General features: G+C 40.8%; 1 protein-coding gene across 5 annotated transcripts in view; it reads right to left on the reverse strand.

Annotated features, from left to right (window-relative positions):
• The window catches only part of LOC121320115 (ATP-binding cassette sub-family C member 9-like), a 72,026-nt gene that overhangs the window by 26,027 nt on the left and 27,635 nt on the right, over nt 1-18,364 (reverse strand). For all 5 annotated transcript variants that reach the window (XM_041258353.1, XM_041258352.1, XM_041258354.1 and 2 more), the window contains 10 exons: nt 15,822-15,923; nt 15,613-15,697; nt 15,092-15,172; nt 14,373-14,510; nt 12,453-12,578; nt 11,317-11,419; nt 10,061-10,314; nt 9,315-9,478; nt 8,847-8,916; nt 631-788 (listed from right to left, as the gene is read on the reverse strand). In XM_041258353.1, coding sequence (XP_041114287.1) covers nt 631-788; nt 8,847-8,916; nt 9,315-9,478; nt 10,061-10,314; nt 11,317-11,419; nt 12,453-12,578; nt 14,373-14,510; nt 15,092-15,172; nt 15,613-15,697; nt 15,822-15,923 — 1,281 coding nt within the window. The remainder of the gene's footprint in view (nt 1-630; nt 789-8,846; nt 8,917-9,314; nt 9,479-10,060; nt 10,315-11,316; nt 11,420-12,452; nt 12,579-14,372; nt 14,511-15,091; nt 15,173-15,612; nt 15,698-15,821; nt 15,924-18,364) is intronic.

Below are 18,364 nucleotides of genomic sequence, written 5' to 3' on the forward strand. Positions count from 1 at the left end.
AACATTAACAGCAACACATTCACAATTTTTCTGGGGTGTTGAATGTCTGTGATCAATACAACATAGAATTGAACTGAAAGAATCTAATGGACATCATGGAATAATAGGCTGCACACAGAATTGTTCTCCCTGCAAAGGCCTGGTGTTGTAATGCCTTATTGTGTGGGTGTCAGGAAGTAAAATATTACCATGGTAATTTAGCAGTTTTCCCATGTTTTTCCATGCATTGACATTAGTTCATTTTACATTCTGTGTATGTTTTACCATACCACCCCCCCCCCCCCCCCCTCCTTGGCTTCATAGTGGTTATCTATGCCATCAGTATGCTTATTTTTCTTACAACCTACCCTAACTCAAACCCGAATCCTATCCCTGACCCTCGCCCTAATCATTACCCTAGGCATGACTATCCTAACCCTAACCTTAACCCTATCCCTGACCCTCACCCTAATTCTTACCCTAACCATAATGTTAACTTTTATAAGGGCCTCCATCTAGCCTCTTTTGTAGCCAGACTTGCCCCTGAGCTTAGCAAGAACCACCTTGGGGTAAAACCCCTGAACTCCAGAGAGTATCAGCATCCAGACATAAACACCGCAGTCAGCCTGGCCAGGCCCGGATTGTACTCACTTGGACGCAACCCTGAAGTACTTCTGTATGAAGTAGAAGGCGATCCCCAGGGGCAGCATGGCGATGAGGAAGAAAGGCGTGACGAAGGCGATGACTCCGATAGCTGACAGACAGAGCAGGGTGGAGCGGGTCAGGGACTCCAGAGTCGGAGGGATGTGCTGTTTAGGAAAAACACACACATGCACACGCACACGTTTACCACTTTTACCATAGCATTTTTTTGCTATGCTTTACCACACCTCTCTGTGCTTTACAATGCTTACTATGCTTTGCCAACTTCTCTAGATAGAAAATAACTCTAAAATATCTACCAGGTTTCATCACAAAAACAATGGTCCTGTTAAGTTGATTGTTCTCTGGTGTAACCATAACCCTGGTGGTAAAATAAATTAAAAAAAAATAATAAAAGAAAGAATCCTGGACTTCACAGAATAATTTGTTTCATGTCCTTTCAAGATAATAAAACACAAAAGCAAGTGATGCAATGCAGAGTACATTTGTAATAAATTCCATGCCATTAAGTTGAAATATATATCCTTTTCTTGGCTGTTACACACTAGCATCAGGTAACTGTGGGCAGTGTTGCTGTCTCGCTATTATATACTCTTAGCAGTAATAACACTGTGTTCTACACAGTAACAGTGTCGCTGTCTCGCTATTGTGTACTCTTAGCAGTAATAACACTGTGTTCTACACAGTAACAGTGTCGCTGTCTCGCTATTGTGTACTCTTAGCAGTAATAACACTGTGTTCTACACAGTAACAGTGTCGCTGTCTCGCTATTGTGTACTCTTAGCAGTAATAACACTGTGTTCTACACAGTAACAGTGTCGCTGTCTCGCTATTGTGTACTCTTAGCAGTAATAACACTGTGTTCTACACAGTAACAGTGCCGCTGTCTCGCTATTGTGTACTCTTAGCAGTAATAACACTGTGTTCTACACAGTAACAGTGTCGCTGTCTCGCTATTGTGTACTCTTAGCAGTAATAACACTGTGTTCTACACAGTAACAGTGTCGCTGTCTCGCTATTGTGTACTCTTAGCAGTAATAACACTGTGTTCTACACAGTAACAGTGTCGCTGTCTCGCTATTGTGTACTCTTAGCAGTAATAACACTGTGTTCTACACAGTAACAGTGTCGCTGTCTCGCTATTGTGTACTCTTAGCAGTAATAACACTGTGTTCTACACAGTAACAGTGTCGCTGTCTCGCTATTGTGTACTCTTAGCAGTAATAACACTGTGTTCTACACAGTAACAGTGTCGCTGTCTCGCTATTGTGTACTCTTAGCAGTAATAACACTGTGTTCTACACAGTAACAGTGTCGCTGTCTCGCTATTGTGTACTCTTAGCAGTAATAACACTGTGTTCTACACAGTAACAGTGTCGCTGTCTCGCTATTGTGTACTCTTAGCAGTAATAACACTGTGTTCTACACAGTAACAGTGTCGCTGTCTCGCTATTGTGTACTCTTAGCAGTAATAACACTGTGTTCTACACAGTAACAGTGTCGCTGTCTCGCTATTGTGTACTCTTAGCAGTAATAACACTGTGTTCTACACAGTAACAGTGTCGCTGTCTCGCTATTGTGTACTCTTAGCAGTAATAACACTGTGTTCTACACAGTAACAGTGTCGCTGTCTCGCTATTGTGTACTCTTAGCAGTAATAACACTGTGTTCTACACAGTAACAGTGTCGCTGTCTCGCTATTGTGTACTCTTAGCAGTAATAACACTGTGTTCTACACAGTAACAGTGTCGCTGTCTCGCTATTGTGTACTCTTAGCAGTAATAACACTGTGTTCTACACAGTAACAGTGTCGCTGTCTCGCTATTGTGTACTCTTAGCAGTAATAACACTGTGTTCTACACAGTAACAGTGTCGCTGTCTCGCTATTGTGTACTCTTAGCAGTAATAACACTGTGTTCTACACAGTAACAGTGTCGCTGTCTCGCTATTGTGTACTCTTAGCAGTAATAACACTGTGTTCTACACAGTAACAGTGTCGCTGTCTCGCTATTGTGTACTCTTAGCAGTAATAACACTGTGTTCTACACAGTAACAGTGTCGCTGTCTCGCTATTGTGTACTCTTAGCAGTAATAACACTGTGTTCTACACAGTAACAGTGTCGCTGTCTCGCTATTGTGTACTCTTAGCAGTAATAACACTGTGTTCTACACAGTAACAGTGTCGCTGTCTCGCTATTGTGTACTCTTAGCAGTAATAACACTGTGTTCTACACAGTAACAGTGTCGCTGTCTCGCTATTGTGTACTCTTAGCAGTAATAACACTGTGTTCTACACAGTAACAGTGTCGCTGTCTCGCTATTGTGTACTCTTAGCAGTAATAACACTGTGTTCTACACAGTAACAGTGTCGCTGTCTCGCTATTGTGTACTCTTAGCAGTAATAACACTGTGTTCTACACAGTAACAGTGTCGCTGTCTCGCTATTGTGTACTCTTAGCAGTAATAACACTGTGTTCTACACAGTAACAGTGTCGCTGTCTCGCTATTGTGTACTCTTAGCAGTAATAACACTGTGTTCTACACAGTAACAGTGTCGCTGTCTCGCTATTGTGTACTCTTAGCAGTAATAACACTGTGTTCTACACAGTAACAGTGTCGCTGTCTCGCTATTGTGTACTCTTAGCAGTAATAACACTGTGTTCTACACAGTAACAGTGTCGCTGTCTCGCTATTGTGTAGTCTTAGCAGTAATAACACTGTGTTCTACACAGTAACAGTGTCGCTGTCTCGCTATTGTGTACTCTTAGCAGTAATAACACTGTGTTCTACACAGTAACAGTGTCGCTGTCTCGCTATTGTGTACTCTTAGCAGTAATAACACTGTGTTCTACACAGTAACAGTGTCGCTGTCTCGCTATTGTGTACTCTTAGCAGTAATAACACTGTGTTCTACACAGTAACAGTGTCGCTGTCTCGCTATTGTGTACTCTTAGCAGTAATAACACTGTGTTCTACACAGTAACAGTGTCGCTGTCTCGCTATTGTGTACTCTTAGCAGTAATAACACTGTGTTCTACACAGTAACAGTGTCGCTGTCTCGCTATTGTGTACTCTTAGCAGTAATAACACTGTGTTCTACACAGTAACAGTGTCGCTGTCTCGCTATTGTGTACTCTTAGCAGTAATAACACTGTGTTCTACACAGTAACAGTGTCGCTGTCTCGCTATTGTGTACTCTTAGCAGTAATAACACTGTGTTCTACACAGTAACAGTGTCGCTGTCTCGCTATTGTGTACTCTTAGCAGTAATAACACTGTGTTCTACACAGTAACAGTGTCGCTGTCTCGCTATTGTGTACTCTTAGCAGTAATAACACTGTGTTCTACACAGTAACAGTGTCGCTGTCTCGCTATTGTGTACTCTTAGCAGTAATAACACTGTGTTCTACACAGTAACAGTGTCGCTGTCTCGCTATTGTGTACTCTTAGCAGTAATAACACTGTGTTCTACACAGTAACAGTGTCGCTGTCTCGCTATTGTGTACTCTTAGCAGTAATAACACTGTGTTCTACACAGTAACAGTGTCGCTGTCTCGCTATTGTGTACTCTTAGCAGTAATAACACTGTGTTCTACACAGTAACAGTGTCGCTGTCTCGCTATTGTGTACTCTTAGCAGTAATAACACTGTGTTCTACACAGTAACAGTGTCGCTGTCTCGCTATTGTGTACTCTTAGCAGTAATAACACTGTGTTCTACACAGTAACAGTGTCGCTGTCTCGCTATTGTGTACTCTTAGCAGTAATAACACTGTGTTCTACACAGTAACAGTGTCGCTGTCTCGCTATTGTGTACTCTTAGCAGTAATAACACTGTGTTCTACACAGTAACAGTGTCGCTGTCTCGCTATTGTGTACTCTTAGCAGTAATAACACTGTGTTCTACACAGTAACAGTGTCGCTGTCTCGCTATTGTGTACTCTTAGCAGTAATAACACTGTGTTCTACACAGTAACAGTGTCGCTGTCTCGCTATTGTGTACTCTTAGCAGTAATAACACTGTGTTCTACACAGTAACAGTGTCGCTGTCTCGCTATTGTGTACTCTTAGCAGTAATAACACTGTGTTCTACACAGTAACAGTGTCGCTGTCTCGCTATTGTGTACTCTTAGCAGTAATAACACTGTGTTCTACACAGTAACAGTGTCGCTGTCTCGCTATTGTGTACTCTTAGCAGTAATAACACTGTGTTCTACACAGTAACAGTGTCGCTGTCTCTCTATTGTGTACTCTTAGCAGTAATAACACTGTGTTCTACACAGTAACAGTGTCGCTGTCTCGCTATTGTGTACTCTTAGCAGTAATAACACTGTGTTCTACACAGTAACAGTGTCGCTGTCTCGCTATTGTGTACTCTTAGCAGTAATAACACTGTGTTCTACACAGTAACAGTGTCGCTGTCTCGCTATTGTGTACTCTTAGCAGTAATAACACTGTGTTCTACACAGTAACAGTGTCGCTGTCTCGCTATTGTGTACTCTTAGCAGTAATAACACTGTGTTCTACACAGTAACAGTGTCGCTGTCTCGCTATTGTGTACTCTTAGCAGTAATAACACTGTGTTCTACACAGTAACAGTGTCGCTGTCTCGCTATTGTGTACTCTTAGCAGTAATAACACTGTGTTCTACACAGTAACAGTGTCGCTGTCTCGCTATTGTGTACTCTTAGCAGTAATAACACTGTGTTCTACACAGTAACAGTGTCGCTGTCTCGCTATTGTGTACTCTTAGCAGTAATAACACTGTGTTCTACACAGTAACAGTGTCGCTGTCTCGCTATTGTGTACTCTTAGCAGTAATAACACTGTGTTCTACACAGTAACAGTGTCGCTGTCTCGCTATTGTGTACTCTTAGCAGTAATAACACTGTGTTCTACACAGTAACAGTGTCGCTGTCTCGCTATTGTGTACTCTTAGCAGTAATAACACTGTGTTCTACACAGTAACAGTGTCGCTGTCTCGCTATTGTGTACTCTTAGCAGTAATAACACTGTGTTCTACACAGTAACAGTGTCGCTGTCTCGCTATTGTGTACTCTTAGCAGTAATAACACTGTTTTCTACACAGTAACAGTGTCGCTGTCTCGCTATTGTGTACTCTTAGCAGTAATAACACTGTGTTCTACACAGTAACAGTGTCGCTGTCTCGCTATTGTGTACTCTTAGCAGTAATAACACTGTGTTCTACACAGTAACAGTGTCGCTGTCTCGCTATTGTGTACTCTTAGCAGTAATAACACTGTGTTCTACGCAGTAACAGTGTCGCTGTCTCGCTATTGTGTACTCTTAGCAGTAATAACACTGTGTTCTACACAGTAACAGTGTCGCTGTCTCGCTATTGTGTAGTCTTAGCAGTAATAACACTGTGTTCTACACAGTAACAGTGTCGCTGTCTCGCTATTGTGTACTCTTAGCAGTAATAACACTGTGTTCTACACAGTAACAGTGTCGCTGTCTCGCTATTGTGTACTCTTAGCAGTAATAACACTGTGTTCTACACAGTAACAGTGTCGCTGTCTCGCTATTGTGTACTCTTAGCAGTAATAACACTGTGTTCTACACAGTAACAGTGTCGCTGTCTCTCTATTGTGTACTCTTAGCAGTAATAACACTGTGTTCTACACAGTAACAGTGTCGCTGTCTCGCTATTGTGTACTCTTAGCAGTAATAACACTGTGTTCTACACAGTAACAGTGTCGCTGTCTCGCTATTGTGTACTCTTAGCAGTAATAACACTGTGTTCTACACAGTAACAGTGTCGCTGTCTCGCTATTGTGTACTCTTAGCAGTAATAACACTGTGTTCTACACAGTAACAGTGTCGCTGTCTCGCTATTGTGTACTCTTAGCAGTAATAACACTGTGTTCTACACAGTAACAGTGTCGCTGTCTCGCTATTGTGTACTCTTAGCAGTAATAACACTGTGTTCTACACAGTAACAGTGTCGCTGTCTCGCTATTGTGTACTCTTAGCAGTAATAACACTGTGTTCTACACAGTAACAGTGTCGCTGTCTCGCTATTGTGTACTCTTAGCAGTAATAACACTGTGTTCTACACAGTAACAGTGTCGCTGTCTCGCTATTGTGTACTCTTAGCAGTAATAACACTGTGTTCTACACAGTAACAGTGTCGCTGTCTCGCTATTGTGTACTCTTAGCAGTAATAACACTGTGTTCTACACAGTAACAGTGTCGCTGTCTCGCTATTGTGTACTCTTAGCAGTAATAACACTGTGTTCTACACAGTAACAGTGTCGCTGTCTCGCTATTGTGTACTCTTAGCAGTAATAACACTGTGTTCTACACAGTAACAGTGTCGCTGTCTCGCTATTGTGTACTCTTAGCAGTAATAACACTGTGTTCTACACAGTAACAGTGTCGCTGTCTCGCTATTGTGTACTCTTAGCAGTAATAACACTGTGTTCTACACAGTAACAGTGTCGCTGTCTCGCTATTGTGTACTCTTATCAGTAATAACACTGTGTTCTACACAGTAACACTGTCGCTGTCTCGCTATTGTGTACTCTTAGCAGTAATAACACTGTGTTCTACACAGTAACAGTGTCGCTGTCTCGCTATTGTGTACTCTTAGCAGTAATAACACTGTGTTCTACACAGTAACAGTGTCGCTGTCTCGCTATTGTGTACTCTTAGCAGTAATAACACTGTGTTCTACACAGTAACAGTGTCGCTGTCTCGCTATTGTGTACTCTTAGCAGTAATAACACTGTGTTCTACACAGTAACAGTGTCGCTGTCTCGCTATTGTGTACTCTTAGCAGTAATAACACTGTGTTCTACACAGTAACAGTGTCGCTGTCTCGCTATTGTGTACTCTTAGCAGTAATAACACTGTGTTCTACACAGTAACAGTGTCGCTGTCTCGCTATTGTGTACTCTTAGCAGTAATAACACTGTGTTCTACACAGTAACAGTGTCGCTGTCTCGCTATTGTGTACTCTTAGCAGTAATAACACTGTGTTCTACACAGTAACAGTGTCGCTGTCTCGCTATTGTGTACTCTTAGCAGTAATAACACTGTGTTCTACACAGTAACAGTGTCGCTGTCTCGCTATTGTGTACTCTTAGCAGTAATAACACTGTGTTCTACACAGTAACAGTGTCGCTGTCTCGCTATTGTGTACTCTTAGCAGTAATAACACTGTGTTCTACACAGTAACAGTGTCGCTGTCTCGCTATTGTGTACTCTTAGCAGTAATAACACTGTGTTCTACACAGTAACAGTGTCGCTGTCTCGCTATTGTGTACTCTTAGCAGTAATAACACTGTGTTCTACACAGTAACAGTGTCGCTGTCTCGCTATTGTGTACTCTTAGCAGTAATAACACTGTGTTCTACACAGTAACAGTGTCGCTGTCTCGCTATTGTGTACTCTTAGCAGTAATAACACTGTGTTCTACACAGTAACAGTGTCGCTGTCTCGCTATTGTGTACTCTTAGCAGTAATAACACTGTGTTCTACACAGTAACAGTGTCGCTGTCTCGCTATTGTGTACTCTTAGCAGTAATAACACTGTGTTCTACACAGTAACAGTGTCGCTGTCTCGCTATTGTGTACTCTTAGCAGTAATAACACTGTGTTCTACACAGTAACAGTGTCGCTGTCTCGCTATTGTGTACTCTTAGCAGTAATAACACTGTGTTCTACACAGTAACAGTGTCGCTGTCTCGCTATTGTGTACTCTTAGCAGTAATAACACTGTGTTCTACACAGTAACAGTGTCGCTGTCTCGCTATTGTGTACTCTTAGCAGTAATAACACTGTGTTCTACACAGTAACAGTGTCGCTGTCTCGCTATTGTGTACTCTTAGCAGTAATAACACTGTGTTCTACACAGTAACAGTGTCGCTGTCTCGCTATTATATACTCTTAGCAGTAATAACACTGTGTTCTACACAGTAACAGTGTCGCTGTCTCGCTATTGTGTACTCTTAGCAGTAATAACACTGTGTTCTACACAGTAACAGTGTCGCTGTCTCGCTATTATATACTCTTAGCAGTAATAACACTGTGTTCTACACAGTAACAGTGTCGCTGTCTCGCTATTGTGTACTCTTAGCAGTAACAACACTGTGTTCTACACAGTAACAGTGTTGCTGTCTTGCTATTATATACTCTTAGCAGTAATAAAATGGAGGAGTGCCAGTGTAGTTGCTTCCTCACCTGATCAATGATGTTGGTGTCAGCCGAAAAGCGGTTCAGCATTTGGCCCAGGGGTGTGATGTCAAAAAATCTGAAAATAATAAAAACAAAAATGTCTTATTCCACAAAGCCTTTAGAATAAAGCTTATTTCTGTTTATATACCATTACAGTTGTTTTCTAGCCTCTCAGAAAATGTATGTTGCAAATTAAAACAGGGACCACAGCATTGTAAGCAAAGGCAAAGTTTGAAGATAAATTTATTTTAATATCTTGTTAGAACTTTAGGCTCTTCAACATTCCATCTCGTAAGACACAGACACACACACACACACACACACACACACACACACACACACACACACACACACACACACACACACACATATATCGTTCCACATGCAGTTATTAGTGCAGTAACTATGTAGAATGAATTCATGCCTTGTAAAAGACATGTCAATCATGTGGCTCCCCCATGGAGCTCGCATTACCTGATTGGTGCTAGAATGATTTTGTTGAGAAGATTGTGATGGAGGTTTCTGGCTGCGAACAGACCCATCCATTCCACAGTCAACGAGGCGATGAGGCAGAGTACAATCCCAGAGCTGCAAAGAATACTGAAGCCAGTGGTGTAGTAGGAGAGATCAAAAGGAGCCTAGAGGCAAAAAACACACACGTTACTTTACAAGACAAATTCATTTACAAAGCGCTTCTTACATGAAACCATCCGAAGTAGAGTTGCAATAACAGCACGTCTCACAAGAGTCCTTTTCACAGTCACCGTGGTTAATCTCCAAATGAAGTTTCATTTAGCTGGTTCGCATCCACATATTTATGAAATGGTTTGGCTTTCACACGGCACTGAAACAAATATTGATTTCAGCTTCATTTCCTCACGTGTGGTTCCCTTGCAAGTGAACTAAAGCACCTTAATTCACATCAAACTAACTAGAGGTGAAAAGGCTTTAAGATGCTATTTCAAGATATAACTCCTCTGGTTGCACTGCAGGCTTGCCTCAGATTTTTACATTTTCAATCAACCCGATAAGTCACTATAAAGAAGGCGTTGGTTGCTCATTCCTGACTTGAGCAATCAAAACAAAAAGTGATATGCACCACAACCAGGAAAAAAAAAACATTCACGTCCAGTAGGAAGTTAAACAGCCGGACATCAAGGAGATTTGAGATCCCCCTGCCCTCCCTGCCCACCTCTAGCTCTGTGGCCCCCTCTCCTCACCGTGTCTGTGAGCGTGCCGTTGACACTGCTGTGTGCGCTCATGGAACTGTTCTGTGCGCTGGAGGTCCAGGTGGCCAGCCAGTAGTCTATGGCGACGATGACGGAGTGCTTGAGCAGGTTGCAGAAGATCATCATGAAGAGCAGCAGGAAGCCCCCTGAGGTCAGGTAGTTCCAGCAAACCCTCCAGGGGATCTTTGAGCGCCGGCTGGTCATCATCGACATGGTGTCCTCATCATCCTCCTCCTCCTCCTCCTCTGTGTGTCACGACAAGCATGTAGTCAAGAACGTGTAGGCTGTGCCCACAGCACAGTGACTATGTACCGGCACAACACTTTATTAATATGCCTTTTACGGTGTAGGAGCGCCTCTCGTGAGCCTTCTGGTTGGTGAGAGAACAACAAAGTGAAGCTGCCTGGTTCTGCCACCCAAAGTGGGAAACAAGAAGACGGTATGCCAGGGGTTCACTTGTAAATAAAAAGGTACCAGATATTACAATTAAGGAAAAGGGATTGCGTTTTTGATGTTGATGGTAAGAGCATTGTTTATTTGGGGTGTTTCGCTGTGTGGGTTGTAAAAAAACTAGTAATTCTTTTTACTCATAGATGTTGCATTCTATAATATATCGTTATAGTACACTTTTGGCACTCAGTTAATAGAACAGCAAAGCATAATTTTGTATTGTATATGGTCTGTATATAGAGTTAACAAAAACTAAGTTTTTCGGTTTTTTCATGTTCATCATTTGTAGATTGTATTTCTTGACTGTCAGTTAAAAAAAAAAGTACCGTATCTGGGATCTGGTGCAATCCGGCACAAATGAACTCTTGCGCTATGCCATAAAGAGTTGTAACAATAACAGACAACCGTACATATTAACTTATTATATATGGTGTTTTGCAAACACAAGAACATAGAACATAATACAGTAAATGACGTTATCCACATCTTTAGAATTGTTGTTGTTTGGTTGTCTACTGTGCACGGGGTGACACTTTATAGCATGATAAGATTTACTGGAATGTTGTCTGTGATTGGTTAAGAGTGGCTTCATGATCAACCCTTCACTAATTCAATACCCTCAGTATTTAACTTAACCTTCATGCTAACACTTGTTCAGCATGAATAAACACATGTTTTAAAATATCACCAATATGAGTAAGTGTAGAATACAATTGTTGCTGACTGTGTAGCGTGAAAGTGAACCCTATAAATCAATATGGCCCACGGCAGGGTCAAGACAAAGGGGAGCCGTTTACCTTCGTCTTCATCGTCAATCTGCGACTTGGCCTCTCTTGAGTACAAGGCTCTCCTGAGGTTCTTCCTCTCCAGAGCTGTCTGGCTGTCAGCAACATCAGTGTCCTTCACAAACACAGTGACATTTACATGGGAAAAAACAAAAAAGAAAAGAGCAAGACAAATAAAATACATCAAAAACGCTCTGTGTCACAAAGACATTGAGAAGGCTGCTCAATCTTTTTATTAATTTTTTTTATATATAAACAGGGTTCGTCATTGCTCTAAGTGTAAATGAGTCTCCAGTGTTCTTTTGTCTTAAAGAAAGCACATCCTTTATGGCACTTACCCAATGCAATGATTTGAACAGTGTAGGTATGCTATTCCGGTGTACAGTTTTTTAAAATCCATTTGTTTTTTGGAGCTGGTAAGTGTGTTTACCGGTATGCAAGAGTAGAATAAACCACAGGAAAATTCAAACTAAATCATTAAGAAGAAAAGGGTCTATAAGAGAAACATGGGGGTGGAAATCCCAGCAGAAATGACATCACTGCTGGATTGATCCATACGACAGCTACTGTACTCTGGGGCCTAGCTATACAGTCAGACAGGATCATGTTACCTTTGAAAGAAGATGACTAATGGTATTATTAATTACCTTTAACAAGATGATGACCAAGATTTTTAAACACACTCTTATTTGTTGTATCATTTGCATAACATTCCTTATAGCCCCCTTACAGTATATTGCTAGGGTTCAATTTGATCAACTAACCCTGTTGGGATAAGCCAAGAATGAATTTTATTAGAAGGTTTTACAGTACTGGAGAATTGCTCTGATCTTCTTCTGTGGTTACCCCGGGACAAAGACAGGTGGTTGATGCAATCCAGGGGATTCCCCTGTGCTGTAAAACCCAGCTCTGGTTTGTCCCAGAAGGGTACTGGTTGATCAAATCAAGCCCTCAGTTTCTAGACTTTATTTTCACTTTAGTTGGGGAATGTCTATTTATCATCAAAGGCACTTTCCTGTTTCAGATGGGAACCTATTACTGCACCCGCTGTCAATCTACAATGCAGTGGCAGGTTAAATGCAAGTCACATGCAAGAATGTTTTGGTTATGGCCCATTTAAATGTTAAATGTAGTTTAAAAACACAGACCTTCTCTAATTCTTGATCCTGTCGGTTCATAAGCGTCTTCCAGTGTTTATAGAGCTCAATGTCATTGTTCTGGATATCCTTCAGCGTTCCTTCTCTTAGCAAAGTACCATCCTTCATAGCAATGATCTGAAAACACGGCACGGGTTACAGTATGTCTACTTCAAACACACCTTGCAGCCTAACCCTAACCCTAACCCTACAGCAACTGGCCACAAAACTAGACAATTCAAATTAGAAACCACCTAGTCTGAAAATATAAGTTATCCCATTGTCCTATGACAGCAATGTGAGAACTGTGTGCAACTATTCAGCAAAAATCATGGGAAAGCAAAAATCTCTCTGTGACTTCAAGGGGTATGTCAGTGGTTGCACAGAATAACTTGTCCACCAAGCTGTATCCAGAATGGTAACATTTAGTGAAAGCCACCACCTGGAAAGCAATTGTGGTTGTGTCATGACGGAGTCTGATGTGTGCAACACACTATTACAAGAAACAGATACGCGACAGTGACCCAAGATACACCTTCTTCCACTCAATCAGTGCTCCAGGAGCTACACATTGTGGGCTCCAGTAGCAGCACTCTGATTGTGTGGCTAGTCAGTGTATACACTGTATCCAATAACATGTATCCAATCTTCACTTGTGAAGAGGCTGACAGCCAAGTCAAACAGAAGCTCATCAGCAGCCATTTGAAGTTCTATCCTGTTTCAACATCCAAAAATATAAACATGTAAGAACTGTTTCTTGTCTTTTATGTCAGACAGATTTGTTTCTTCTTCTGCTGAGTGTTTTCGATGTGTCAGTAATTCATCCACAACTTTAAAAACTCAATCAGAAAAACATCGAAAGAAACATCTTAGTCTGCTACACAAACATGGGCTTTCAACATTAATCTCAATAATATCCATTAACATCAGTATCTAATCGATGTATTGTTTAGAATGAGCAGCTATCTAAAACGTATTTTGATTGGTTGACTGGCTGTATCCAGCTAATTTCCGTCCAATCACAGTGCGCCTCCTTTTTTGGCTCTCCATGCAGCTGCTGTCAGGTGAACTACAGGCTTTGCACAGCATTTAAAGCAGCTGATTCACCTGTGGTGGCGCGAGGTGGATTGCAGTAACTGGTAAGTTTTCTGAATTTTCATTATGAAATGTGCATCATTCTGAATAAATCAAAACGACCAAGCAGAGGTGGGCATGATTTTGGGGAATGGCTAGAGAAGCTTTTATCGGATTCTGCTAATAATTATTTCACCATTAATCATTTGTTTATGATAGAAAAACAATGTGTTGCTTTGCAGTTCACAGGACGTAGCCTATCGCTTGCTGCTGTGTAAATTCAAAATGCCTTAAATTGTAATTTAATAAATAATAAAAACTGCATTTTTATTAATAAAGTAATATGAATGTATATGATTTGTGGTTATGTTAAGTGTTTGACTTCAAGTTTAAATTGCTTTGATGATGGTCAGTCTGCTTTGAGTTCTTTTGAAATCCTCCTCCAGCGAAAGTCTTTGTGATCAAGCCACCTGACTTGTGTTAGCCCAAAACAAATGTATTCTGGAGCATAACTCTGAATGATTTATAAATATGTAAATAAAGTACCTGTCTGAACCAAGTTGTTCCATACCGAAATCATAGACCTCTAGCATTAATGATAATAATAATAATAATAGTGTTTTTGTTGTTGTTATTATTTACTAATTTGTCTGACGCCATTATCCAAGGGGGCTTACTAATAGAAAGTAAACAAGTGTTTATCTTTATTTCTACACTCCAGTGTTTTGATCTGTTAACTAAGCACAGAACACCGCATTTGTACTTTTTCAAAAGTCTCATTCAAACAGATTTCTAAAAGTTGGCAGTCCTGACGAAGGTAGTTCTGAAATCCAGGACTGAGTACAGAGACTCACTTACCCAGTCAGCATGGATCAGGTATTGCAGCTTGTGTGTCACCAGCACCACTGTCCTCTTGTCATCTTGCAGGAACTTGAGGATCCCCTCCTGCATGAGGTGGTCACTCAGGTGGATATCCAGTGCAGAGAAGGGGTCATCCTGAAATCAAGGAAATCCACGGTCAATTGCAAAATTCACAACCAGCATGGACTAAATGGAAAAATCAATTGCAAAACACTCTATACACTGACTGTTAAAACAAGGTCAAGCAAGGAGCAAAGCTTCTCCTTCAATTGTCCATGGCATTGAGTTATCAGCATTAAAATGTGCTGGAAATATAGACTTTTATGCATCTTCCAGGGGAGTCTGGCTTGATCAAACTAAACCAGGGGCAGGCATCCCATGATAAAAGACACCTGCTTCATTGGAAACAAACCAGGTGCGGGATCTTCCCCACTAACAATCAACTGCAAACAAAATGAACGTTACACTGTTTCTAAAAAACATGTTAGTGTTCCTGGCACAGGCACAGAGGTTTAAGACCAGAGATATGTTGCTAATGTCTCTGATTTCTTCAGGCTTGCATCATGAGAACAGAATGAATGACTTGCTTTCGTGTTTGTCTGACTTTGTATATCAGCAGAGTTATTAATTAGTTTCATACTTGAGGGACTTGTTTCCGTCTTATTATCCAAGAATATTAAAGCAGTACCAAGCTGAGACACTCAATCTGTCCTCACCAGGAACACGATGTTTGTGTTCTGATAGAGGGCCCGTGCCACACAGATCCTCTGTCTCTGGCCTCCACTCAGGTTGATTCCCTGTGGAAAAGGAAGGATTGCAAATAACGTGATTCCAGGAGTAAACAAAGGCTTTCAAACTGAAAATACAAAGCAGTCCAACACACTCTTTGCACGAATTGTTCCTATTAAAAACACCTGTCAGCCATGAATAACACAATAGGGTTCGCCACCGACAGATGGTAATCGTTTACATTCAACTGAACCCAAGCTGCATGTTGGTTGTATTTTATATAGCTCAACGCATTATTTTAATAAACAAGTGTTTCTCAGAAATATAATTTTTTTAAAAAAATTGGATTTACAGCGAAAACTACACCAGAAATTGGACTTTGCAAAAAGCCATGTTATTGTTACTTTTAAAAAGCCGTAAGACAATTTGAATGCAATCACAGTGACTGTCTGGTTTAAAACAAGGACCCCACCACCCCACCCCACCCCACAAAATAGCTGCTTCCTACCCTTTCTCCTATCTCCGTCTGATCTCCATAGGGCAACAGGTCGATGTCAGGTTGCAGAGAGCATGTGTCTATAACAGCTTTGTATCTGAAACAAAAAGTGCTCTGAGTTGTGATGACTGAATACAGCAGTACTGGTCTATCACCATGCACCATGCTATCTGAATGCTCCTGCCTCGCAGGGTGTGGTCTGGCTGCTCGACTGGCCTCACCTCTGCTTGTTAAAAGGATTCCCGAAAGTGATGTTCTCTTCCACTGTGGCGTTCAGCAGCCAAGACTTCTGAGCAGCATACGCCACAGAGTTCCTGTTTTTACTATTTATGAAAAAAAATTGCATAGAAATATTACAACAAAAACAAAAAGATAACATTGGTTTGAAATACTAAAACACCAAACCAAGATGAGCCATACTGGATACAATGTACAAAGCAGAAGGCTGGCAAAACAAACATGGATGAAGAAATGGAGTAATGATAAGTTATGGAACAGATGTTATACAGGGGGCTGCCTGTCAGCATGTACAGAAGAACAGAGCCACGCTGGGAGACATGTAAATAGCACTCTAAACAAGGGATACAGTGCTGGTGTTACTGTGCTCATCCAATGTGCATATTCATTCAGAAATATCAATTTGGATTCTATCTAGCGTTCAAATGCAAAGACAGAAAGACGGTGCGAATCGCACTGCACCACTAAGCAGAGGCAAAGCAGAACTTATTCACTGAAAGTAATAACCCACTTTCGATACCTTGTACTTGCAATATAAACGGAATACTCAAGCACTGTTTTCTCACGAGAGTGGCCGTAGGCAACGACAACCCTGGCCATCCTCATTGGTGGAATAAAGACAGCACTGCATGAACAATCACGTTGTATTTTCTAGTCTATTTATTTTACCTATTTTAATAGCCAGCGCTTGGTGTGCCAAACACTAGCCAGCCGAACAGAGTTTCACAATCTGAAAACCATTTTAGTGTTGGGTAAACAGAAATAATGACGGCTGCCTGTTTAACAACAAAATGCTACGTTCACAAGGAAAGCCTTCATTTTTTCATTACGTAATTGGAGCCATCGCATATCCTCTAAATCCCAAAAGGCTGACCAATGGGATGATATGAAAAGAGCAATTACCAGTTTAATTGAACCCAACTTGGATATAAATATTGACTCCCAGCATGTCTGTTTGATTTGTTCACATGTAGAATTACTGTAACATCATTAGCTTCTACAACAAGCATGGAAGGAAGATAAGTACTGGAGATAGCTGGATGAACTTCTGGGAGAAACTGATGCATTACTTCTGAAAAAAAAGACTGGAATGTACCTCTGCATGGCTTTAAACGAGGGTTCAGAGGCACGAAAGCTGGAAGTTACTGTAAATGGCATTAGGTAATGGCTGTTTGGACCAGATATTTTTAGACATACAATTATACTGTATATTAACCACCCATTATATGTACTGTATTAATAAATGTATTTATTTTTAAAAGGAAAAACTCAACACAGATATGCCGCCAACAGCGGTCACAAAACAGAACACAAAATACATGTTGTGAAATACAATAACTTTCAAAATAATAAATTATACCTAGGCAAAAACAAAGGAACTATGGAAAATGTAGATTACAAAAGAAATCTCGTTTGAATTCCAACAGTATGCATTCAAATGTGTGGTTCTGCTGGTGCTGTCACACTCCCAAGGCGCATTTTAAAATAATATATTAATAATGCCACACAGTACAATCTCAATAGATTATGTAGTAGTAAAATAGTAAACTGCATTCTACTGTGTGACAAGTGGAATCCTTCTGGTATTGACTTTCATTCAAGATTGTAAATCCGTTTGCACCCTGTGATAAACAAGACCGTTTCACAGAGCCACACAGATTTAAGCAGATTTAATTGCTGTACCAAATGTACCTGGAAGTTAGACTAGATGCTGACATTCATCAGTGGAAACGACACATTTCCAGTGCAATGCTAACATATAAGCAACACATGAATTGCAGCTAAAAGTTAGGCAAAAGCAAACAGCTATAAAATACATCCTCCACGGTACTCTGTAAAGACAGAAAGCAAAACCCTGGCTTAGCCTGCATGCTTTTAAACATTGCGTTACCATAGACACTTATATCTTTAAAAAGCATTTACTGTGACTATGTTTTCAATGATTATAGTGTAACAATGATGAGGTATTAGTGGGCTGTCCTCATCACAAGACAAGCTTAGAAGCCAAAGAAATTAGAACATCTGAGGATTAAAGATGTTGAAAGAGGTTTAAAGGATACCTGTTAATAAATGGCCCTTTTTGCAGCCCGGTTTCATCAAAAAGGTTATTCTGTTGAGCAGAAGAAGACTCCCAGGTAGTGGGCAGAGCCTTGCAGCTACAGTAAGTCTGACCCAGAGTCCTGAGTGAATCTGGTTATCAGCTTCATTAAGTACAAGTCTGCCACATTTACACGCATGTTTAGTTTAGCCCTTTCCTAACCCTACCCCTAACCCTAACCCTAACTCTTTTAGCTAAATGTTAGAGCTGTCCGCCACTAAATGCACGCAGGAAGTTACTTTATTTGTTATCACTGTACTGTTTTCATGATACTGTATATTGCTTGATCACACAGCTGCTGAATGTTTGTTTTTCCTTTGCCTTGAATGTGTACTTTCTTTGTGATTTCACAACCAATGCATGTCTATGCTTTTTAGGGTCCAGTAGTTTAATGCATTTGTTGTTGTGCATATGCATGTTTAAATAAGG

The sequence above is a fragment of the Polyodon spathula genome, chromosome 8 (genome assembly GCF_017654505.1).
Source record: "Polyodon spathula isolate WHYD16114869_AA chromosome 8, ASM1765450v1, whole genome shotgun sequence".
NCBI lineage: Eukaryota > Metazoa > Chordata > Actinopteri > Acipenseriformes > Polyodontidae > Polyodon > Polyodon spathula.